The 26,871-nt window shown below is 39.2% G+C and overlaps 1 protein-coding gene across 3 annotated transcripts in view; it reads left to right on the top strand.

Annotated features, from left to right (window-relative positions):
• Positions 1-26,871, top strand: part of kcnq1.2 (potassium voltage-gated channel, KQT-like subfamily, member 1.2) — a 172,031-nt gene that overhangs the window by 8,206 nt on the left and 136,954 nt on the right. For 2 of the 3 annotated variants that reach the window (XM_077569493.1, XM_077569491.1), the window contains exons 3-14: positions 7,824-7,914; positions 14,716-14,842; positions 15,818-15,896; positions 15,967-16,063; positions 17,320-17,460; positions 19,635-19,745; positions 19,826-19,921; positions 21,275-21,412; positions 24,016-24,184; positions 24,409-24,435; positions 25,213-25,266; positions 26,104-26,221. In XM_077569493.1, coding sequence (XP_077425619.1) covers positions 7,824-7,914; positions 14,716-14,842; positions 15,818-15,896; positions 15,967-16,063; positions 17,320-17,460; positions 19,635-19,745; positions 19,826-19,921; positions 21,275-21,412; positions 24,016-24,184; positions 24,409-24,435; positions 25,213-25,266; positions 26,104-26,221 — 1,248 coding nt within the window. The remainder of the gene's footprint in view (positions 1-7,823; positions 7,915-14,715; positions 14,843-15,817; positions 15,897-15,966; positions 16,064-17,319; positions 17,461-19,634; positions 19,746-19,825; positions 19,922-21,274; positions 21,413-24,015; positions 24,185-24,408; positions 24,436-25,212; positions 25,267-26,103; positions 26,222-26,871) is intronic. The other variant, XM_077569492.1, reaches the window with a different exon arrangement.

Below are 26,871 nucleotides of genomic sequence, written 5' to 3'. Positions count from 1 at the left end.
GACCATAATGTGAGCTACAACGTCCAAACAAATCTTCCTCCCACCAATTCACTATTTAATTGTCATACACAACATATACACGGCTAAACTTGTGACTGGGATAAAAGTTAATTTTGCAGTTGAGGTCACGCATCGTCATCCTCATTCTATGTATTTATCTATCTATCTATCTATCTATCTAGACTAGAGCATGCTCACTATTGGAGTAATCCAAAAGTAATCCAGTTACATTACTTTAAAATTATGGTACTTGGATTACGTTACAATTTTTTTTTTAGCAGGTTACTTGTAACATTTTAACGGATTCCATTTTAAAAGTAACCCCCCCAACCCGAGTCTCGGGAGATTGCGTGCAGACACATATCGACAACAACAAGGACACTCCAGCTGAGTCGTTTACATAACGGACGGAGCAAACTGTGCAGTTTGAAAGCATAATCCAGCTCTTGAAACTCACTCGGACGCCTCAGCTACTGCTCGGGTTTCTTATTCTGCAAAATGGATCAAGCAATTTTGTCTGTAATACTCTCATTCGCGGTGGCAATCTTTCGTCTTTTTCTCGTGACAAAGGTCAGTCGTCGACAATGACGTCATCTGGCAACCCTCGCACCTTTCCATCCGAGCCAAAAGGCAGACGTCCAGATGTTGTCTGCAATACTTGCTTTTGCTTTGTGTATTTATAACCCAGCAGATTACTGAAATCAGCCTCCACCTATGCATGTACGTACGTACGCATGCGCTACTAAACCCATATATTGGATATCTGCTTATGTGAGATTACGTCCGTGTGGGTCACTTCCATTTCTTGTTGCGTGATCCGTTTTGAGTTGCTTTTACGTGTTCGTTGCAACACAGCCGGGGTGAAAATCAGAGTTATGTGCCTTGGTTTTAAAACCACGGGTTCGGTTCACAGTGGGGAAACAAGATGCAAAAATTATTATTATGATTATTAATGACATTTAAAATGAAACACAAAAAAATTGGGATGTAACGATAACGGCAATATCGTGATATCACAATATTAAAATTGCCCAAAATAGCGTCGTCGTCATGTCACAATATTAACAGTTTTTTTTTTTTTTTAATACCATCATTCTCCTCAACAATATTGTGATATTTATCGCATCGTGAGGTTCATATCGTAATGTTAATCGTATCGTGATGTTTGGATATCGTTACAGCCCTACTAAAAAAAATGCTTACTGCACCATGCTAATTAACTCATTCACTGCCATTGACGGCTATAAAGGTAAAAAAAAATATTTTAACTATTTCTATTAGCTTAACATTTTTCCACTTTTGTTAACAAAAGTATGAAAACCTAGAAAAAAAATATTGTACATTTAGAACAGATATATATTTTTTTAAAAAGCAGAAAAGATTATTAAAAATTAGGGGCGTCAGGCGATTAATTTTTTAAAATTATAATTAATCGCTTGACTTCACTAGTTAACTCATGATTAATCACAAATTTTATATCTGTTCTAAATGTACAATAAAAAAAATATTTTCTAGGGTTTCATACTCTTGTTAAGAAAAATGGGGAAAAATGTTAAAACTAATAGAAATAGTTAAAATGAATTTTTAATCCCGCCGGGGTTTGAAAAAGAGACCTGGCAAAGCTGCGAGGCCCACAAACACCCTCCCGCCCCCACTAACTCATTCACTGCCATTGACGGCTATAGACGTCAAAAATTCATTTGAACTATTTCCATTAGTTTAGCATTTTTTCCCCACTTTTGTAAACAAGAGTATGAAAACCTAGAATTGTTTTTGGTACATTTTAACAGATATATAACATTTGTGATTAATTGTGAGTGAAAGTGAAATCATGCGATTAATTACGAGAAAAAAATACACCCCTATTTTTTAAATAATCTTTTCTTAAAAAAAAAGAAATAAAAAAAAGCGAAAAAGAAAACATTATTAAAAATTAGTGGCGTCGGGCGCTTACATTTTTAAATTATAATTAATCACTTGACTTCACTAGTTAACTCGTGATTAATCACAAATTTTGTATCTGTTCTAAATGTACAGTAAAAAATATATTTTCTAGGGTTTCATACTCTTGTTAACAAAAATGGGAAAAAAATATTAAACTAATAGAAATAGTTCAAATGAATTTTTGACGTCTATAGCCGTCAATGGCAGCGAATGAGTTAAAATATATGCTAAAAATCTGATGGGTGTACTCTCTTTTGTAAGATACTGTATATTTTATTTGTGTGGGCTAATGCTAAAATGTGTTTACATTAAAGAGGCCCAGTGAAAAAGCATAAAGCAGAGCAAAATATGAGGAGACTAAAACCATAATACATCCTAAAAGCATCATAATTGCTCCAGCCAAAGCCAGAAGCTGACTTAAAAAAAAAAATACATAGGCTTATCAATATCATCAATGCTTGTAAATACATCCCACTCCAAAAAGTTATTCCTTTCTATGTGGTCTTCATATTTGCATTTGTGATTTTTGAGCTGGGTTTGTGCTTCTTTTTTGAATGAAGCCGCATGCTAGGATTTTGAATATTGTCAGTAATTCTCACTAAAGCCGCAGCTGTTTTGTTTTTAATCAGATCCCGCATGTTTTTTGGCCCCGTTCGGCCGGCCCGGCAAGGTTGACTAATGGTTTGGGAGTGACCCCGTCCTCTTGTTTTATGTCCTGTCATGTAGGCCGCGTCTGTCCGCGGCAAAAACATTTCCACCTGCTAGCGCTTCGGTTAAGCTTTGAAAAATGCCGACTCACTCAGTGAAACCATGAGTGGACACAAATTGTCAAGCTACAAACCACTTTTATAACAATCATAACTTTGAGTTTTTATTTACTCATTTTGTTGCTTTGAAGTAAGCAATGGTGCGATAAAGTATCACTTCAGTTGTCCTCCTTTGACATAGTGCCCCCTAGTGTTCATACTGGGTCACCATGTAACTGAAATGCCCTGTGTTACAGGCTACATTTATGCAAATGAGGTGGCAAGACTATTTGAAAAAGTTTTTTTTAGCTAACTCATCACTTTGTACAAAAAAGGGACGGAGCCAATGCTGTGTTGTTGAGGATTTGACCCAATATGGTGGGCCAAAATTTTTAACCAAAAAGTGGTAAAAAAAAAAATTGCACATTCTGATTATTTAAAGCTACCACGAATTTGGTTATCAGTAATACAATTTTTTATTACCAATATTTTTTTAAAAGAAGAAACTTTCCTCGGTTATGGGTCACCACAGGAAGTTACTTACACCCCCCCCCCCCCCCACACACACTTGTGTGTGTGGGATGTCAGGCGCAAATTTTTTTGAGTCGTGATTAATTGCATGACTTCAATAGTTAACTCATGATTAATCACAAATTTGATATCTAAAGGTTCTCCTACTCTTCATATAAAAGTGGGAAAAATGCTAAACTAATAGAAATATGGCTGCATCTTGTAGTCATTGATACAGTAATTTCATAATAATTTATAAAATTTAGCTAAAATTTAAAAAATTTACTGTAAAAAAACGAGTGTGATATTGATTTTCGTTGAGGTCATTTTTCTGCCACTAGATGGCATAATTGCATTTGTAAGACATTAGTGACAACTCTTTCCGTATTATTTTCTTTAGAGCTATTTAATCTTTAACATGAAGTAATTTGTGAAATTCTGCATATTTTTAAAATATAAAATACAACTTGACCCCAGGCAGTCTATGCATTATTATCTAAAATGTCTTTTAAATTATGACGCGGCTGCGACTGGACTTCCCCAGGTACAGGCTTTCCAAGTAAGGGGCGGTCATTAATCGCACGTTAAAAAAAAAAAAGATGGCTTTAAATGAATGCACAAATTTTGACAGGCCTAATGTATTTATTGATGACACTTGCTGGCCTTCCTGACACAACACACCCAATTTTCATGGGTGGGCCAACGCCGTTTAAGAATGTTATATTCAATTGACTTCAACTTCAATAGAACTATAACAAATATGACCACAATAAAGTGATGATATATCGTCTTGTTTAAAGTAAAACATCCGGTAAGACTTTTTTGCAAAGTCCTACGAATGGATAAATATATGGCCCACAAAATGTTATTTTTAGTTGTCATGCACGTATCAAATGCTTTAGCACCATATGTCAAGGACACGGTACCAAGGGGCATGTCCTGGGAGCAGCATGATGGGACCCAGCTCTTTTTAAGCCCTCACCTGTGCCCTCGTCCCTTTTTAAAGCAGGGAACCTCACAGTGACGTCCATTGAGAACCCTCAACTCGAGCATTTTAGCATTCATTTGGGCTTTTTCGTCTGGCCCAATCGTGTGTGTGTGTGTGTGTGTGTGTGTGTGTGGTGGTGGTGGTGGTGGTGGTGGGTGGGGGGGGGGGGGGGGGGGTAGTGTGGCATCTGTGTGTGTGAGGGGTCAAGTAATCCTCAGTCCGCAAAATCACAGTCCCATCTGCCTGATGTGTCAGCAACTTTTAAGTCGGGAGTCTTCCCTTACATCACCCGACTTGACGCTTTTCACACAATTTATTTATTTATTTATTTTTCCAAGAGAAAGCCCACTATTGTTCATTCGGTAACCTTATCGATTCGACATATCATCATCATTGCTCTTTTTCCCCCCTCTTTTTCTTTTTTTTTTTTGCGTGCGTGTGTGTGCATGTGAGTGTGTACTCATTAATTCACCTAAAACCTTCTAAAAATCCCATACCGTTCACCTAAACCGAATCCAGCAAGAGTCGCGAGGTTGTCAGGAGACCCGAGGAAGGATCAAAGGAAAGTGAAATCCAGCACCGACCAGACTACCCACCGGGTTACCAACCAGAATCACACAATTTTTTCAATGAAGGCTGCCCAAACAATTTCAGGACCACGTACAAGCCGTACATGAACATGGAAGGAAACATCCGCAATAGCAAACTATAACAGCAAAAACAACTGCTTATATATGTGGTTTCTTAAAGCAGATATTTAATTATATAACACGGGAAAATGACACTGTATACATCTTATATTACAGTGTAAATGTATTAATGGATAAATCCCTGGCAACAAAAGTGAGTACACCCCTTGGTGAAAATGTCCGTTTCCCTCCTCAGTGTCATGTGACTCATTAGTGTTACAATGTAGGGAGCATGTGTGCTAAACTTGGTATTATAGCGCTAATTAATAAGTCACATGACACTAGGGAGGGAAAGTAGCTAACAGCTAAAATGGTATGGGTACTCGCTTTTGTTGTCATGGGTTTGGCTATTAACTCATTCACTGCCATTGACGGCTATAAAAGTCAAACATTTATTTTAACTATTTCTATTAGTTTAACATGTTCCCACTTTTGTTAACAAGAGTATGAAAACCTAGGAAAAAAATATTTCAAATCAATATCACACTCGTTTTTTACAGTAGAGTAAATTTTTTAAATTTTAGTTCAATTTTGTAAATTATTATGAAATTACTGTATCAATGACTAAAAGATGCAGCCATATTTCAATTAGTTTAATATTTTTCCCACTTTTATGAAAACTTTTAGAACAGATTTAAAATTTGTGATTAATCGTGAGTTAACTAATGAAGTCATGCGATTAATTATGATTAAAAGTTTTCATTGCAGGACGCCCTTAATTTTTAATAATCTTTTCTTTTTTTATGAAAAGATTAAAATTTAGGGGCGTCAGAAATTAAAATTCTTAATCGTAATTTATCGCATGACTTCCTTCACTAGTTAACTCACGATTAATCACAAATTTTGTATCTGTTCTAATAAAAAAATATATAGTTTTTCTTACTCTTGTTAACAAAAGTGGGGGAAAATGTTTATTTTAGAAATAGTTAAAATAATTCTAAAATATATGCGATTTTTAATCGTAATTAATCGAATTACTTCACTAGTGAACTCACAATTAATCTGTTCTAATACAATTAAAAAAAATCTAGTTTTTCTTACTCTTGTTAACAAAAGTGGGGGGAAATATTAAACTAATAGAAATAGTTCAAATAAATTTTTGACGTCTAAAGCCGTCAATGGCAGTGAATGAGTTAATGGCTGTATTTTGAGTTACTTTGAGGGAACAATAAATTTACACTTTTATATAAGCTCTACACGGCCAACTTTTCATTGTGCCAAAGGGTCATTTCTTTAAAATCACACTTCACTAAATACGATGTTGGAAATAAAATTAAGGCATTAAGTGCTTTTGTTTCTTCCCCCTTTCCAGTTTTGAAGGCTATATTGCCTAATTTGCCAGCTTGTCGTCACAAGTGATTTACCTTTCCGGAAGATTTTCTCCAAATGTGTTTGATGTCTGCTTTTGCAAATGCACCTGATTTTTAGAATTTAATTGATTCCAAATTTTGTCAATTAAAAAAAAATCTGTTTCGTCTCTTTGTGTGGTTCAGGGTTCATGGCCCGGTGGTTCAGACCTTCTGATTTAAACCACTTGCTGAATTTGTGCGCGTCATGAATGATAATAAACAACAGACACTTACATAAACCCTCTTTCAGCATATGGCGCGTAATCCATCTTGTAGCGCACAGAAACACAACACGCCCTCTGCTTTTTGTATGTGTGTGTTTTCTTTTTTCATGTGTTAAAGCGAGCCCGATCGCGATGATGCGGCATGCAAACATCGCTTGCCATGTCATGTAAAAGCACTCCAAAGATGTGTCCAAAGGATTATTTCTGGGATCGTTAAAACACACGACTGATTCTGCTCTTAATCCCGCCGGGGTTTGAAAAAGAGACCTGGCAAAGCTGCAAGGCCCACAAACACCCTCCCGCCCCCACTAACTCATTCACTGCCTTTGACGGCTATAGACGTCAAAAATTCATTTGAACTATTTCCATTAGTTTAGCATTTTCCCCCCACTTTTGTAAACAAGAGTATGAAAACCTAGAAAAAAATTTTGTACAATTTAACAGATATATATCATTTGTGATTAATTGTGAGTTAACTAGGGGCAGCACGGTGGCTGACTGGTTAGCACGTCCGCCTCCCAGTGCAGAGGACGTGAGATCGAGTCCGGGCTTCGGCCTTCCTGGGTGGAGTTTGCATGTTCTCCCCGTGCTTGTGTGTGTTTTCACCGGGTACTCCGGTTTCCTCCCACATTCCAAAGACATGCATGGCAGGTTAATTGAACACTACAAATTGTCCATAAGTGTGATTGTGAGTATGGTTGTCCGTCTCTGTGTGCCCTGTGATTGGCTGGCAACCAGTTCAGGGTGTACCCCGCCTACTGCCCGAAGCCAGCTGGGATAGGCTCCAGCACCCCCGCGACCCTTGTGAGGAAAAGTGGTCAAGAAAATGGATGGATGGATGTGAGTTAACTAGTGAAATCATGTGATCAATTATGAAAAAAAAATACACCCCTATTTTTTTAATAATCTTTTCTTTAAAAAAGAAAAAAGAAAAGATTATTAAAAATTAGCGGCGTCGGGCGCTTACATTTTATTATAATTAATCGCTTGACTTCACTAGTTAACTCATGATTAATCACAAATTTTATATATGTTCTAAATGTACAATAAAACAGTATTTTCTAGGGTTTCATACTCTTGTTAACAAAAATGGGAGAAAATATTAAACCAATAGAAATAGTTCAAACTAATTTTTGACGTCTATAGCCGTCAATGGCAGTGAATGAGTTCAAATGGAAGTCAAAATCCAGCCTTCTTTATTTTGCTTCATAACTCATATTCCACAAATGTATTATTAATCAGAATGTCATGTTTAGACTAGTGAGGTCACATATAACATATTGTCAAGAAATGTTTAAAAAACATATATATATTTTTTTCTTTTTTAACTTGGTATTTTGTCCATTAACCTGGTGCTGTGTCCCTCCACACAGCTTCCTCATGGTCCTGGTGTGTCTCATCTTCAGTGTCCTGTCCACGATTGAGCAATATGCAGACTTTGCTTCCGGATCCTTGTTCTGGATGGTGAGTAAAAATAAACACCGTGCTACTTAGAAAGATGAAATCTTCCACTCATCTCCTTTTAAGAGCGGACTTGTAATCAGTAGATTTGGCCCAAATGAGACAAAAGGCATACAAATTAAAGCAGGGCGTGATTGTGGCTGTGACATGAAGTACCCGCTTTTAGCCACACGGTGGCAATAGAAGCTCTCAAGTGGCGGTGAGTGGCGGGTGAGTGACTCTCCATATGACACCTGAGAGCAAAACAAAAGCCTGGTTATTATGTGTTGCGCAATGCAGGCTTCATGACATAACTTGAGCTTATTTGTGCGTTTTGTACTTGTAGCACAGTTGTCAAACTCAAGCGAGGGTGTGCCTGCTTTGTTTCTTGCTAAATTTGGTGGAGAAAAAAAGCACTTTTCTTTACTTAACAAAATACCCTCTTAACGCGTCAAACAGTAGTTATCCACTTGAATGTTTTCCTTGACTTTTTGTGTTCTAGCAACATTTTCTCTATATGGTTTTCCTATTCATAATAGTACACCATATGTAGCTATAATTAGAATTTGAATTTTACACCTCATGCCTATGTGTATGATTAACTCATTCACTGCCGTTGACGGCTATTGACGTCAAAAATTCATTTGAACTATTTCTATTAGTTTAACATTTTTCCCACTTTTGTTAACAAGAGTATGAAATCCTATAATTTTTTTATTGTACATTTAGAACATATATCAAATTTATGATTAATCGTGAGTTAACTATTGAAGTCATGTGATTAATTACAATTAAAAATTGTAATCGCCTGACGCGATTAAAAAGAAAAGATTATTAAATCTTTTACTGCCAAAAACGTTAAATGACGTAGAGTAAAAACCTACGGAGGGCCGCCAAGGACGTTAAAAGACGTTCTCCAATTTATTCATTTTTTTGGGGGGAAACGGGTGGAGGAAAGCCTTGGCCAGCTGTGGTGAAAGTTTCAAGCAGATCTAGTTAGCCTAATGACTATTTTTGGCCCCTAGATGGCAGCGATGACTCTCTTTTGACAAGATTGGGTAGGCGTCAGTAGAAGACGTGAGGCGGAGCTAGAGGGGACAATGGCTGGGGAAGGGAAGAGAACATGGCGACCGGTTGCAAGCAGCTCACGCTCGAGCATTTTTTTCAAAGACGAAAAGCATCGACCAGTGCTAAAGAGCACATTGATGACGACGATGATCATCATCGATGATGATGATCGTGACTCCGAGGTTGGAAGCGTTGACGCGGCAGTAGAAGACGTGAGGCGGAGCTAGATGGCTGAGGAAGCGAACAATGGCGACCGGTTGCAAGCAGCTCATCGACCAATGCTAAAGAGCACAGTGATGACGACGATGATGATGATGGTGGCTCCGAGGTTGACGCCGAAGTTGGAAGCGTTGACGCGGCGGCTATGACCACGTCATAAAGCCTCACCGGCTAGCGATGCTAACACCGGAAAACGTGGAGCACAACTGAGCACTTCTGCACAGGCGGACGTTCAATCGGACGACGAAGAGTGCCCCGAGTCCAATGCATATTCATCGTTGGAGTGGGTACAGTCTGCTACTTGCTATTTCCCGGAAAAAAAGGCCATCAAGAAAGTGTAACGTCTGCACGCGAAAGGGACAATCGAAGTGAAACGTATCTGTTGTGCAAATCCTGCTCCGTCTCCTTGCACGCAGGGCAGTGTTACAAAAAGAAAAACTGTATTTGAAACATCCACATAATTGTAAGTAGTACCACAGTTGCACACATTTGTAAATAGTTTGCGAAATTGTTTTGTCAAATTGTTACACTGTTGAATGGAAATAAACGTATTTTGCAACCAAAAAACACTTTTTCATTGTTGGTGAAAGCGTTTTACAGAAGTAAAGCACTATTTAGGTGTTTGTGGCATCATTCATGGACAAAAAGAAGTATAGAATTCACTAGAGTGCATGAAATAACATCGTTTCACAAAAAGCTTGTTTTCTCCGTTTTTTGTTTCATAACAGAGCATTTCGGTGAAACTAACCATTTTCTATTGTTGATTACTGAAAAACGGAATAAGGTAGAAACAAAACACAACATTTTCTGTGGACCTCGAAAGATCAGTCAAAATGCTTAAATCGGCTGGCACTGGCGGCATCCCTTTTCTGAAAACGTCTGGCAGTCAAAGAGTTAAAAATTAGGGGCTTCAGGGGATTACATTTCTTAATCTTCATTAGTTAACTCACAATTAATCACAAATTTTTATATTTGTTCTAAATGTACAATAAAAAAATTCTAGGTTTTCATACTCTTGTTAACAAAAGTGGAAAAAAATGTTAAACTAATAGAAATAGTTAAAATTAATATTTGACGTCTATACCCGTCAATGGCAGTGAATGAGTTAACATAGGAACAACATTATGGAGTGACGCGGCTCCACAAAGACAACTAAGTGGGGTAAATTACTTCTTTTTTTTAAAAGACCTATCTGGGGGGGGGGGGGGGCATTAAGGCCCTTTTTCATGATGCAATAAATCTGGATCTTACAACAGGTGGAGGACGTGATGGCTGCTGGTTTGGAAACTCTTTAAAGAGCTTGCATCATCCCGCTTTTTTTTTTTTTTGCCAGCACACTGGGAATATAAAGTATAAATACACACGCAGCTACTGCGCCCGCACACACACTCTCACACACACACACACACACACACATGCACACAGCTTATGTACCACCTCCTGAGTTGACGAGGCCAGCCAGAGGACAGGAGTTGAACGCTGTGTTCTGTAAACTTTTGGCCAGTGCCCTTTGAGGTTATTCATTTATTTACAGCCGAGAAGAGCCAAATAAAGCAGAGTATTGTACACACATAGTGGGTCTTCTCTCTTTCTAATTTCAAAATGTGAGAGACACCAAGCATGATAATTTACACTCTAAAAACAGTTGGGTCAAAAGTAACACAATTATGGATCAAAAAAGGACCGATCCACTATATGGGTCAATTTGACCCAACTTTCTGGGTTGTTTTATACATAATGACCCAATTTTTTGACCCAAGAAAAGGATATGACCAATATTTATGAGTTATTTTACACTAAAAGACCCATTTCTTGATTAAAAGTTGGGTCAAATAGGATCAATTTGACCCAACGTTCTGCGTTGTTTTATACATAATGAACCAATTTTTTGACCCAAGAAAAGGATATGACCAATATTCATGAGCTATTTTACACTAAAAGAACCATTTCTTGACTCAAAGTTGGGTCAGATAGACCCAAGTAGGGGATCGGCCCATTTTTAACCCATAGTTCGGTTATTTTTGACCCAACTGTTTTTAGAGTGTATGTTCCTACTGATCAGATTGGTACGAACAAGCTATTTATTTGTTATGTCATTGTCCAAAAATGACCGAATCAACTTGAATGGGTTACTCAATGGACTTTTGCTAAAATATCGTGTCATAGTCCAGCAAATGAAAAAATCCAATTTGATCAAAATGATAAATGGAGTGCACTACATTCACTCATATCGGAGTGTAGCCTATACAGCTTATTTTAACCTCCAGGATTTAGCGCCGTTTTTTTTGTTTTGTTTTCAAACTCCCTTTTGTTTGTTGCTAGCATGGCGCTAGCTGGCCAACAGCGAGGTGTTTAGCTAGCCAAATATTCTCATTGCTAGCACGGCATTAGCCGGTCAAATATTCCCATAATTACTTCTTCCAGGGTGTCCGCTCAAATAAAAGGCGTACGTAGCTTTGCGCATATACATCACACGTACGGCGACGTAAAGGCCAATCTGAACCGCCCTCTTTGACGACAGTATGCTAAGATACGTTCCGATTGGAAAGAACTTATAATCGTAAAGAATATTTTTTTTACTTTACTTTGTCCTAATTTCATTTCCATTACTCATATGTTCCAACAAACTCTTCATTTTGCCACTCTGGGTCGGTGTAAGTATTTGTTTTTATCATGACGCAATATAACACGACGATAAGATAAATGACTTATCTACTGTGTGTGTGTGTGTGTGTGTGTGTGTGTGTGTGTAAAAGGGGGCGGGGCCAAGTGTTACGCTGGTGATGATTGGCGGCCGTGGCTAAACTTAGAAAGTTCAGGGTCTGCTGTCATGCATGAATCACAGGCTGCTTGTTTTGGATGGCACAGGGAGGTGGGGGTGGGGGTGTGGGGGTGGGGGGGGTTTATTGGTCCTTGAGGATGTTTGGCCTTGGGCGCAGCTGCCAAAGTAAAGCAAAGCCAGCCATGGGCAAGAGGCACACACACGCGCACACACACACACACACACACACACACACACACACACACACACACACACACACACACACACACACGGTCAGATGAAGTAGCACATCTTATGTCTCTTGTGTGTGCTCACAGTAGCCTTAAAGGCTTTTTTTTTTTTTTTAAGGAACACTTGAAGCAACTTGGCTTAATCTTCTCTCTAATCACTTTTTCTTCTAATCTGTATTTTCCCCCCTCTATGATCTTCATCTGGCTGTGGCAGATTACTGCTGTTTTCAGTAAACATAATATAGCTTCCACATATCCAATACGCATATGGGACCAGCATCTGGGTGACCCATTTTATCGAATTATGACTTTAATCCCCTCTCACATTTTTTTCGTGGCGTACTGTATACCCTTGACTCGCAAATATTATCCAGATGTTGATTTCGAATGCACTGGAAGGGATATTGGATATATATTTTGGGGCTGCTGCTTTTGCTCGAATGCTGGATAAATATAATCTTTAAAAATGTAAATAATCTCTTCAAATAGCATTTCTTTATAAAAAAACACATTATTTAGAATTGTTAGTTTACTGATGAAAATGTCAGTGATGTAAATGCATCGTTGTCATTTTTAACATTTACAGATTTGACTGCACTTTTCTAAAAAAACAAAAGTTAACTCTTTGACTGCCAGACGTTTTCAGAAAAGGGACGCCGTGGGTGCCAGCGGATTTTAAGCATTTTGACTGATCTTTCAAGGTCCATAGAAAATTATGTGTTTGGACTATGGAAACGCACATACTGCCAAAAAAAGATTGGACTCTCATCTTCCATCAGAAAAAAAAGTTTGTTTCCACCTTATTCCGTTTTTGAGTAATCAACAATAGAAAATGGTTAGTTTCACCTGTTTTGAAAAAAAAACGTCTTTTAACGTCTTTGGCACTCCTCCATAGGATTTTACTAAACGTTATTTAACGTTTTTGGCAGTCAAAGAGTTAAATGCCTTAAATTTTTCTTTAAATTTTTTTATTTTTTTAAATCTGTTTTTAAATGAATATTTTGAAATAAATGAAGTAATTAAATTTAAATTTAGTAAATTTGTGGGTTTCGATACGACACAATAATAATAATAATAATAATAATAATAATAAATACATCTGCATTGATAGGCAAAACATAATACAAATATCAATAATAATTATTTTAAATACTGCATAAAAAAATAATTTTAGGAAATGAAAATTGAGTCGCTCTTTTAATTGAGTTGATAGAGGTAATTTACCACTGTTATTATAATAATAATAATAATAATAATAACTTGGGTCCTCCCAACCCTGGCCACATTGGGCTACTTGCACGTTGGGTCATTTTTGTCTGGCCTTATACGTGTGCAAAGTTTCAAGAATTTTCATCTAGGTTTCTACCCTCAAAAACGGTGTTATTTTTTTTTTTTGCAAACAGCGCATCGCCACAGCAACGGTGTGCAACAAAATAAAACGTTTTCAATCATTTTTTATTAAATGTCTGCAGAAGGTTTGAAGACAATCAGACATATTTTGTAAGAAGAGTTTTACTATATTTATTATACTATTATAAAGATATTGTAAGGTCATAAAAAAATTAATGAATGTGTTCCTACCTTTACACTATTTTAACTGTAACGCCCATTTAAATTTGGTGCTATAATAATAGAATACAAACACAATTGAATTGCAGGTGAAAAAACACAATTTGTCACTATTAGTCTTTTCTACATCCCAAAATGGCCACAATATTAGCCACGGTTTGTCACAATTAACCAGAATCCACGCACTGTGGTTTATTGACACAACATGGTTCATTACTTCTTCATGCAAACTTCAAGTAGTGTAGCAGTACTTAATTATTATACTGTCTACATTTTCTTCTGATTAAAAAAAAGCAACGTTGCTCCAGTCAAAATATTGCTGGCTCTGATTGGCAGGTCATTGTTTTGGGGGCTCCCCGGTGCTGTGTTATTGCAGCACGGCTCAGAGGGTCGAGTTTCATGCGAGGGGTGGCCCTTCCGCAAGTACCCGGCGGCCACCCACATGGTCACAGCGTGGTGGCTAAATATTATGCGTACTCGGCCGCCACGAACACGATCTCCATCGGGCTGACTTCATTAATTCACACATCGTGTTTTTTTTCTTTTTCTCCCAAAAACAGGCCTCAGAGTGGAATTTGGGTGGGAAACGCGCCAAAGTAAAAAAAAAATAGCCATGCGAGGGTAATTACAAGGTAGATCTGCATTCACAGACCCCAATGAGGAAGAGTCCAAATTAAGTTTTTCACCCTTTTGAATTCCATCACTTAGCCATTTAGCCCTACCTGAGTTTGAGCTTTCTCCGCTAGTTATCAAGTCTCATCTTTCCTCTTAGGTGGTCCACCCCTACATGCAGGCCTGCTACTGTGTTTGTCTCCGGCACACTTGTCGCTAACCGCTCTTATCGCGGTGACGGATGGATGTTTCACGCTGCCTTATCTACCGGCACATCCTGTCGTCTCGTATCCGCGTCCCCGTTATTGACACGCTAATGAAATCATGTCGCCTTGTGTTGGGCAGGAAATCGTGCTCGTGCTGTTCTTCGGCAGCGAGTACGTGGTGCGGCTGTGGTCGGCCGGCTGCCGCAGCAAATACGCCGGCGTCAGGGGACGCCTCCGCTTCATCAGGAAGCCCATATCAATCATAGGTGCACTTTGCCTTTTCTTCTGTCTGTACTTCTACTTAAATTAAGTTCAGAATTTGAATACTTTTGCCACCTCTGCCTATTTCCGACGGTGTATTAGGGCCACGTATAAATATATATATTTTTTTAGAGGGTGGGGGCATTAGTCCGAGAAAAAAACAAGCAATTTTGCTTTATAAAATGGCAAATTTGCAAGATTTATTAAGTGGCTGATTTGCAAGAAAAAAACTCAGAAACTTACGAGAAATACACATAGCGTACTGCTCGGATGTTTGTGCCAATACTCTTTGGTTGGGTTTTCAAAAAAGAAGATCGTAATTGCTTAAGCAGAGATTAACCATATCATGTTAAGCATTCACACTTTGAAGCGTTGGGTACTGCCAGCGATAAAGACGCCTCGCTTTGCGAACGTCCACACCGTGATGATCAAACATTTAAGTTAATTTGTTACAATAAATATTTACTTGTACATTTACCTGTATGTTTTCAGAATTATTATTTACACATTCATACATTTTGGTATTTTTTTTGTACAAGTATCTAATGTGTCGAATCTGCTGCTCTCTGTCATTGACGTGCATTTACCTGAAGTATGCTAGCTTCTGATTGGTTAGTGTTAGTCAGCTGACAGGGGGCCAGGAAGTGTTGTCGCTTTAGCTGCCGTGTACGACGAGTAAAGTTTAAATTAAGAATGAATCCGTCTCCATCCTGCCTTTTCGTTTTATAAACAGTGTCCCATGTAGCCTCACATTAGACTATAGCTATGCTACGTGTATTTGTCACAAGTTTCTGAGTTTTTTTTTTCTTGCAAATTTGTCACTTTATAAAGTCGCAAATTTGCTAGTTTTTTTTATCGGATTATTACCCCCCCTGTAAAATAAAATATTTATATGTGGCCCTAATACACCGTCGTACCTAACGGATACAACAAACATGATAATTTAGCATTTTGACGATGCAATCATTCTGTTGTCACAGACTTAATTGTGGTCATCGCCTCCATCATTGTCCTCGGCGTGGGCTCCAATGGCCAAGTTTTTGCCACGTCTGCCATCAGGTAAAGCTTATCTTCCCCACTGCCAGCTGGTGAGCGAGAAGGCTGAGGTGCGTGTGTGTGTGTATTAAAGGGGTATCCGCTTCCTGCAAATTCTGCGTATGCTACACGTGGACCGACAGGGTGGAACGTGGAGGCTCCTGGGATCTGTCGTCTTCATCCATCGACAGGTGCGTCAGAAACGATGCAACAGTGTCGCATTTTAAAGGGGGGGGGGGGGGGGGCAGTAATATGTTCTATGCAGTCCTACTAGTATAAATATGTTATTCTGTTTAATATTGCGTTATATGAATTAATCAGCAAAATTCAGCCATTTTTATCCATCTCAGGGGGCGGCCATTTTGCCACTCGCTGTCAACTGATGATGACATCAATGTTGCTCAGGGCTCAGGCAACGACCAATCACAGCTCACCTGTTTTTTTTTTAAGGTGAAGCTGAGCTGTGATTGGTCGTTGCCTGAGCCCTGAGGAACATTGATGTCATCTTCAGTCGACAGTGAGTGGCAAAATGGCCGCTCCCCTGAGATGGATAATACAATTTGCTTCATGACTCATATTACACTAATATATATATATATATATATATATATATATATATATATATATCCTCTTTAAAGTTGGTCTGTCAGACAGTTGTGCCCATGTTATTCATTGATGAAATAAGAACAATTGTAAATTTCAAACAAAATACGGTGATTTTATTTCATTTGTAAATGTTGGCGTGGGCCATACTGTGCCTCCTAGTTTCTACTAATGAGCAGTATTCACCCCTTGTTGGTAAAGTCAAACTGCTTTTGCCTTCACGACCCAGCGACTAATCCAGGGACGTGCAAACATGCACAAATAAGCCACAGCAGTGCAGGCTTTATAAGGATAAAGCTGAGGATGAAGCAGATAGTCAAGCTCCCGTTACGGCTCACTTTAGCCGCTTTCACGAGCTGACGGACTGAATGGCGTGATCAGACCTGACATTCATCTCTCTTTGATGCTCCACAAGAGGAGTAAAGAAGGTGTGTTAAGATGTACCGTCGCCATTCCGTCTTTTGGCAGATGATCCGTTTATGAAATGATGCGCTCCGCTTAGCGGAAGCGGTTGGTACTTTTTTCCCAGCGCAAGTCGGTAGGCAGTAGAAAACGTGGTTTTCAGGGTACTGACAACTTGATAAAAGTTGAAAACAGTGCAATATGGACCATGTGCTCAGATGAGATTCCAAAAATCGGATCATCTGAGATGCATCATAAGACCCGAAACTCCCATAACTATGGCCAGGCTTTGACCAAATCGTCTTCTATGCAAGGAAGGAACTAATAATAACTCCACTCCTGAAGCTCTGTTAGTGTTCAACTGAATTCTGTTGCGAAAAGTCAGTCAAAATATGGCTATCACTTTAAATATGATTCAATTTCTTACCTTTTTTTTTTTTAGGAGCTGATCACCACACTATACATCGGCTTCCTGGGTTTGATCTTCTCGTCCTACTTTGTCTACTTGGCGGAGAAGGATGCTGTGGATGAGGAGGGCAAGACGGGCTTCTCCAACTATGCCGATGCCCTGTGGTGGGGCGTGGTAAGCAACCATGCCACTTTCAAGTAGTGCCACGTCAACCCGGCTATTTTCTATACCGCTTATCCATGCAGGGGACATGTAGTGTTAAGACCAGTGGTCCACAAACGCCGGTCCACGGAGGCACTGGGATGGATGGATGGATGGATGGATGGACGGACTAGACATAGACAGCTGGCTAGATAGCTACACAGGGTTAGCTTGCTGGCTAGCTAGCTGTCTAAATAGATAGATAGACAGACAGACAGGTAGATAGTCGACAGCTAGGTAGTATAAATAGTTTGTTATAAATATATAATGCATCTGTGGCTAAGATGGATGGATAGATGGCTAGATAGATAGACAGACAGACATACAGACAGACAGCTAACTATACATAGACAGCTGGCTAGATAGCTACACAGGGTTAGCTTGCTGGCTATCTCGCTGTCTAAATAGATAGACAGACAGGTAGATAGTCGACAGCTAGCTAGTATAAATAGTTTGTTTATAATGCATCTGTGGCCAAGATGGATGGATGGATGGATGGATAGATAGATAGATAGATAGATAGATAGATAGATAGATAGATAGATAGATAGATAGATAGATAGATAGATAGATAGATAGATAGATAGATAGATAGATAGATAGATAGATAGATAGACAGGCAGACAGCTAACTATACATAGGCAGCTGGCTAGATAGCTACACAGGGTTAGCTTGCTGGCTATCTAGCTGTCTAAATAGATAGACAGACAGGTAGATAGTCGACAGCTAGCTAGTATAAATAGTTTGTTTATAGTACATCTGTGGCCAAGATGGATGGATGGATGGATAGATAGATAGATAGATAGATAGATAGATAGATAGATAGATAGATAGATAGATAGATAGATAGATAGATAGGCAGACAGCTAACTAGACATAGACAGCTGGCTAGATAGCTACACAGGATTAGCTTGCTGGCTAGCTAGCTGTCTAATTAAATAGACAGACAGACAGACAGACAGGTAGATAGTCGACAGCTAACTAGTATAAACAGTTTGTTTATAACGCATCTCTGGCTAAGTTCCTTTGAGAGAGCTACTTGGGCTTCCTAACATACTTGAGCGGCCACATCACATCAAAGAAAAAAACGGATTCTTGCGCTGAATAGCTGCAACAAATGATGTGCACAATGCTCTTTCAAGTGCAGGGCTTGGAGGGGATGGAGATGTCTGACCACCCGGGTGTGCGCCGTTATTGACCCTCTTGTGTTTTCATTCCCGCCCTTTGCGTGGCGTGTTGTGATGCCCCGTTTCGCCTCCGTGCGAGGGCTCCACTTTCCCGAGCGGTTAATGAAACATTTGAATCGAAAGCGGGCCGTAATTAGAAACCTATGGCGGTCTTGTGCAGGGGATCAGGCTGCAACAAAGAGAAGGTAATAAAGCATTCACCTTGAGGCTCTTTGGCTCACAGAACTTTTAGAGCCGCAATATAAAGTGTCGCTTCCCTTAATTAAAACTTTAATTGTGGGATTACGGCCTTTATGTAACGAGGCTGGCAGGGGTCGCAGGGCTCTGTGCAGCTCCGCTCACAATGCGCCGAGAAGAATCGCAGCAACGAGGGGGATTTGCACCTTTTTTTGTTTTGCTGAAACTGTAAACTTGAGAGTGATGATCTTCTGTTCCATCAGAATTAATGGCGAGTGTGTGTGTGTGCTGAGAAGAATGTCAGCGCACTGAGCTTTGGCACAGTTTTCCCCACTGCAGGTGCGGGACACAGCTGGAGAGCAAGCCAACGCCAGGATTGGATCACATTCCCCAACATTCTCGTCCTCTCGCCAGGGCCCGGCTTCATTATAAGGAAGCCGTTCAAATTTCCATTTGCTCGGGTTTTGAATGAATTTTCCCCATAAGGGACAATGGAAATCCAATGAATCTGTTCCAGGAGTTATGCAACTCACTGTCCCTCCCGCCAGACTGTTTAAGCTTTCAGTTGTGCAGCTCCTCATCTATGGATTCAATTCCATAAACCTTCAACCCTCCACAATTTCTTAGTTACTGTTTAAATAACATTTTAGCATTGTTGACCAATTTTGATTAAAAAAAATTCTAACACTCAATGTCCTGATGCCCCAAAATGGCAGCTTTCCATAAAATGTATGCGGCGCACAAGGTGTAAGAAGAACCACCTTCTTTTTCTTCTCTCCTTAGGTGACTGTGACCACAATCGGCTACGGAGACAAGATTCCTCAAACGTGGATCGGCAAGGCCATCGCCTCCTGTTTCAGCGTCTTTGCCATCTCCTTCTTTGCTCTGCCGGCTGTAAGTGTCACTAATTGTTCGCTTCGGCATTGTTCCGTCGCCTGCCGTGATGCAAGTGCAACCCGATCTTCCCGGCTCAGGGTATCCTGGGATCAGGGTTCGCCCTGAAGGTCCAGCAGAAGCAGAGACAAAAGCACTTCAATCGGCAAATCCCTGCCGCAGCTTCTCTCATCCAGGTAACCACCTTGTGATTCTTTTGGTCGCTACTTACTAGATGGGTATCAAGTGTACGTCGATAATAAGCCTTGTGAAAATACAGCATTCAAAATTGTGAATAACAAAGCAAAATATTCAAGGCGTGCAGGATATCACTCTGGTTTGAAAGTAAACAAGCAATTGTGGTTTAAAAATAACTGCATTAATTATGCTCCCTAGGTCATACCTACGCCTTCAATTTGTAAATACAACACAGGTGATATTTTAAGTTGAAGTTGCCTAAAAAAACTAGCATGGTAATAAATTGAATTCTACCGTCATCCTTACCATTTAACAGAGGTGGCAAATTCCTCCAGGTCCAGAAATTAAAAACCCTGCCACAGTTCGGCGTTAGCCCCTGGTGCTAGCTAGCAAGCTAGCTAGCTCCCTAGCAGGTAAATGAGCACCATGGGACCTAGCTAGGGAGCTAGCTAGATAGTGAAGACATTTAACATTTTCAATTTATATTTTTACTGTTTTTGAATTTACTTATAAGCATATAGATGTGATATAACCATGAGTAGTTAAAAGAATACAATGTGATAATGATTTTGTGAACTTCATTTGAAACCGCTTACTCCTCACCAGCTCTTGAAATAAGAATGCACATGTTGCAGAATGTTGTCAGAGTCTCTTATCATTAGTCATTATGTCATAAAAACTGAAGGTCTGAGGTCAAATCCTGTTTACATCTGATGCCCGAGCTGGTAGGGGGGCTGGAGTAAATATGTCTGTTTATTATCATCACTAAACCTTTGTTCAACCTAGGGGGGGGGGGGGGGGGGACCTTTTATCTTTCATGGTATAAAGGAGTGGGTGTTTTGTATGCGGGGACACACTCGAGGCTTAACATCACCTTTGAATGTAAGCATTTCTCCTGTGTCTTTAAGAGCTCTTAAATAAATCTTTGCAAAGAAAACTTCTTCATTGAGATCTCAATGCAATTATTTTGAACACGCAAGGATGACATTTAATAAAGTAATCAAATAAAACCTTCAAAAGCTAGCACCGGGGGCTAACGCCAAACTGTGGCAGGGTTTTTACTTTCTGGACCTGGAGGAATTTGCCACCTCTGCCATTTAATTTTGTTTCTTATCTATCCAAATACATAGAAAACTAGCACCTGATACACTCACTCAGACCTCCACCAAGGCTTAGAACAGTCGTCGCTATAGCCATCTGACTCATTTAATTTGAGCAAGCTCCCATCACACTTGGCAGAGTTAAATATGGCCTAGAAGGCACTTCCTACACTCTTGTTCCACATTCCAATTGTATTTTGTCAAGATTTTTACAACACATTCTTGATGAGTCTTTCCCTGTGCGTTCCTCAGACGCTTTGGCGGTGCTACGCGGCGGAGAAACCTAAAGGTTGTGCGGCGACGTGGAAAATGTACGTCCTGAGTCCAGATGCCATCACCGCAGTGGAATCGGACAACTCCAGCCCCACCATCAGGAAACTCAACATATCGGTAATGATTCGTTTAGGTTTTGGACTCCAAAATACCTGCAGTTCAAATTTAATGGTGTCAATGGACCAACCACATAAAAGTTTCTGATTTGTTTTTTTGGGCAACTATCTGGCAATATGAAAGCTCATTTTGGAAGAAACCACCTGATGTTACTATATGTTGGTGTATCTGCCATATTGGATGTGGCAAACCGGTCTGTTTTCTCACGCCACCTTGCCACATCCAATATGGCGATTACATCAACCAATAATATGACTCCGCAGTAAAGCATCTATGTATTTATGATGTCTATGGTAAGATGTGCAATGGTAGTTATGACACGTGTTTTTGAAGAAATTAACCCACGTTTTATTTGAATGTTACAAGACCACCATAATCTTCAAATTTAGAATTGCTCTACATTTAAAAAAAAAAAAGGTCAAAATTAGTCATTTAATTTTTCTAAATGAAAGAGCCTCGTGTAACTCTATCCACAAAAGTATTTGGACAAACCTCCTAATTCACTGATGATTTAATCAGCTTTTGGGCCCCAGGATTGTAAAACCACATGTTGCTCAATGGGGCAACCAAAATAGTAAAAAACCCACAAAATACTTCAGTAAAATAAAGTAAGCAAATTAAAACCAAAGTGCCAATTTTGCACTGTGAAGTTCCATCTCGGCTTGACTTAGCCCTGATTTTGGTTTCCAAATTCAACTGCAAAAAATGTTAGTCAAATTTAATATTCATGTACTTCAAATAATGTATCTTTGTTCACATTTCAATGCTCTATAAGATTTTAGAAGGTATCAAATTGACCTGTGTGTTCACTCTTTGTGACATTTTTGTTCGGTGGTCAGATTTTTTTCTCGTGTAAAATATGTAATTTGGTTCATAACGCAAAAAACAATCATTGCATTACCCGATTTTGTCAGTGCAGCGGATGCATTGCATCTACACTCCAAAATTGATTGTAGAAGTTGAACGTAAAACTTCCAGCATTATTTTTTTCCAACATCAACATGAATTGAACTACACATATGACAGCGTCCTGAAGGTGGCACATTTGCATGTCTAGCCTGTGCCGTATTGTCTGCCGGCGCCGTTCCTTCACCTTGCACAACCAAATTAGCTGTGCTTTACCTCGAACGTGCAGCTTGAAAGGGCAAATGAAGTTCCCACAAACACACGTACACACACACACACACACACACACACACACACACGGTCCCCCTCCTCCTGACTCCACCAGGATGACTTGATGCCTTTGTCTGGCGTGCACAAAGACTCAGTCAGTTGAGATGATGTCACCGCCGCCTTTCTCATGGGAGTAAACCTTTGTCAAGCAGAACAACAACAAAACAATCTTTGTGTAGCATTGAACCCGCACCTAAAAGGGGGGAAGGGGGAGGGGGCGCTTCCGCTCTTTTCTGTCACCGCATGTGACTTCGCACGACACCTTTTGTCTCTTTTCCATATTAGCCGTCCACGTCGGCCCCCACCTTCCCTCTTTGCATAATTGGTTTATTGCTCTCTTCTTTCTATATTCCCTCCATCCTTTCATTCAATTCTCCACCTCCACCATCACCGGCTCTTTGGAATGGCTCACTCAACCTCGCTTGCTTTTTGGCCTGCACTGCTTGCCACTAAATAATTCAACTTGTACTCATGCCGTTGGTGTCGGTCAGACACTTTTTTTTTCGGGGTCCGAGGAAAGTCACTGAGTCACGCAGTGCAAACATAATGGTGATAATTAGTTCAGCTTGCTTCATGAAGTTAGTTAAGGATCAGAAGAGAGATATTGAATCAAAAGTGTGACCAATAGGTGTGGGAATCTTTTGAATGTCTCAGGATTCGATTCCGATTTGTGGGTGTCCGATTCGATTCAGAATCGATTTTCGGTGAAGAACGATTTTTGATTGAAAATGATTTGATTGACAATGCTTTTTGCTCAATTTATAGATGTTCAAGGAATCGTAATGATCTACTCCAGTCTGACTCGCTAATTAGCATTAGCGAGTCAGACTGGAGTAGATCGTTACGATGCATCTTTTAATCATTGATACAGTAATTTTATAATAAATCATAAAAATTTGTTAAAATGAAAAAGATTTACTGTACTGTATTGTAAAACTGATTTGTGTTGAGGTCATTTTTCTGCCACTAGATGGCATAATTGTATTTGTAAGACGGTGACACATCAGTGCATTTTTCTTTTCATATTAAGAGCTATCTCATCTTTAACATGAAGTAACTTGTGAAATTGTGCACATTTTTAAAATTGTAAAATACAATTTGACCCCCATCTCCACAAATATATGCATTATTATAAAATGTATTACTGCTAAATTTTGACATGCACGTGTCTGCTGCGTTGCGACTGGAAATCCCCCAGTATAAGCTTTCCGGGTCGCAGGTTAAAAAAAAATTGCGGCATTAAAGGAACTTTAAATTAACTCAAAATTAACACACTAATTCTGACACTTCTTCTTTTAAAAAAAAATAATTTGTTAATTGGCGTATTTGCTTGTTTATCCTACAAGTACAGTTTTACTGTATATTTTTATCTTATATACTGTCACGTGTGAATGTCGGCTAGCTGGGATGTTTGTTGTGCGCTTCAGAAAAAGGTCCCCAAGAGGAGGCTGAAGTCGATACGAGGTCACGACTCCATCGACGTGTCATCGGAGCGAGCCGTGTCCATCCCTCAAATCACATACGATCACATCGACGACTCTGTGGAGAAAAAGGACGTCTCCTTCTTCACGGAGGAGCCGGGGAGCACCGCGGAAGGTATTGAAGTTGACACACATGCAATCTGCTTGGTTACATAAACGGAAACATACAGTTCGGATAATGGATGGATGGATATGCATATATGCAGTTTAGTTGAGATATTGTACAGTATACATGTGTACAGTTTATACGTGTGGTTATTATGTTGCAGAAACAATAATAGCATAAATAGTGGTTGGTCGTATGCGCTCCCTAAAACGATTCCCACTCTCTCACCACAGGAATGAACAGGATGTTCAAACAAACAGGTGAGTTAGCTTAGCTTGACGGAAACGGTGAAGCTGACAAACACATGATCGTAGCCAATATATAAAAAAACAATAAGTAAACCTTTTATAATCGAAAAATGCACTGAGAGCGCTGGCTGTTTCCTCTTCATTGTCGTCTGTCTTCTTCATCTTCCTCATCTGTCTTTTTTTATCTGTTGTCTTCTTTGTCATCTTTTTGTTGTCTTCACCGTCTTCTTCGTTGTCCGTCCTCTTCATCTCCGTCGCGTCTTCTACATCTGACGTCTTCATCTGTTGTCGTCCTCTTCATCTTCTTCGTCTACTTCGTCGTCTGTCTTCTTTGTCTGTCGTTCTTTTCCCTCTTTGTCGTCAAACTTTATTGGCCGTCTTCTTCTTGGCCTGTTGTCTTCTTTGCCATCATCTGTCTTTATTGTCCTCGTCTGTCTTCGTCTTCATTTTTACTTCTCAATCATCCGTTATTGTTTTTATCTTAGTCTCCTTTGCCTGTCTTTTTATTCGTATGTCTTTGAGTCTTCTTTTGTCTTGTTCTTAGTGTGACTCATTGGTCTTCCTCTTTCATGAGACCCAAACACTATTTTAATTAGACTTACAGGCCCTTTGTCCCCAAGTGAACAGAACCAGTGCCAAGCAAACTGTAATGACTCCATGAAGCAAAACAATGTTGATGAAAATTGTTGCAGAATTGTTGCAGTCTTTTGCACTCCTGAAAGTTTAATACTTGTGTTCAATCCTACATCTCTTCCCTTGAATTGTCTTTGGCACCGAATGGCACCCCAGGCCCTCGTCATCATTCTTGGTCGTCTTTCACTATGAGCTGCCCTTCCTCTCCAGGTATCTTTCGCTTTATTTTTCTTGTATGTGTTATTGAAATAAAAAACAAGCACATTTCCGTACATTGTCAAAATAAAATCAGATGCATAGTTTTGCTTTGGCAACATTCATTAACTCATTCACTGCCATTGACGCCTATAAACGTCAAAAATTCATTTGAATTATTTCTATTAGTTTAACATTTGTTTCCACTTTTGTTAACAAGAGTATGGAAACCTAGACACTTTTTTTTTTAATAATCTTTTTTTTTAAAGAAAAGAAAAGACTGTTTAAAATTAGGGCCGGCAGGCGATTAATTTTTTTTTAAATTGTAATTAATCGCATGACTAATAGTTAACTCGCAATTAATCAAAAATTTTAAATCAGTTCTAAATGTACAATAATTTTTTTCCTAGGTTTTCATATTCTTGTTAACAAAAGTGGAATTACAATTTTAAACCAATAGAAATAGTTCAAATGAATTTTTGACCTTCTATAGCCGTCAATGGCAGTGAATGAGTTGACATTACAGGCTAAACTTTGCTCCACTCTGACATGGAAAGATGTTACTGTCACAGTGGAGATCTGCAATGTCACCATACCTAAGTTACACAAATTACTATTTTCCTATTACCTAGGACTTTGGTACCATCTTATGGTGTCTTAGCGCATTATAGAAAATGCATCAAAAACACAAATAGCTGGAAAAAACCCACAATAAGTGAATTTGTGAATAGTGATGTCCTTATGTCTTTATATATGCTGATACATTTAATATCCCAATACAGAGATTGTGTATTAATCTTTTCGTGAAGAAAAAAACAACCTTCCAACCTAAACGCTAATCTTCATTTCCAGTCAAGAGGACCCATGGAGACAGCATGTCCATCGACATCACCCGCGCAAGCAGCCTGACTGACGAGCTGGACTGCATGTGCGAGGATATTCCGCTCTCTGAAGTGACGGACAACACTCAGTAAGTCACTCGGCCACACTTTTGATTGCATTCATCATCACTCCCACCACCAATCGGATCCTGATAAGACCCGTCCGTCCCTACTACATAAACTACAATGCTATTGTGTGATTGATGTCGAATGATGTTAGTGTTAAGTGTCTAGTTCTAGTTACATAGCTGGCTTTGTTAGTGTTAGAAAACGATCCTTATGTTTTCTGCGTGTTCGTAATGTTGTTTTCAGAATCGGAGTTGAGATCATGTGAATCAGGTTTCCTTCGAAGGATTTATTTCAGAAATTTCTGAGACAGTTACACTCAATCACAGTTAGAATTAAATTGAAACATTAGCTAGCTCTCTTAGCTAGCTAGCTTTCTGAACTAGCTGGTTTATCTATCAACACAACAGATTCTAGTTTTGTTCTAGCCATATGTTTTTTGAGCCACCCAAGTAATGAAGATATTGTATTTCTTTACAATTAATATTTAACACCTGATGTAAGACTAGCTTGATTTTCCATACTAGAGGGTAAGTGAATGCGTCTTTAAACTTCTCCAAAGTCGAGAGAGCAGAGTAGCAAAATGTGTTGCTCAGTGCTTTTTGGAGAGAAAAAGTTGCTGAGTGGCAAGATCGAGCACAGTAATTAAGTAAATAAATAAATAAAATACGAT

This window comes from Vanacampus margaritifer, chromosome 6 (assembly GCF_051991255.1).
Source record: "Vanacampus margaritifer isolate UIUO_Vmar chromosome 6, RoL_Vmar_1.0, whole genome shotgun sequence".
NCBI lineage: Eukaryota > Metazoa > Chordata > Actinopteri > Syngnathiformes > Syngnathidae > Vanacampus > Vanacampus margaritifer.
The sequence above is the reverse complement of the archived record's forward strand: the minus strand, read 5'-3'. Positions and strand labels throughout refer to the sequence as shown.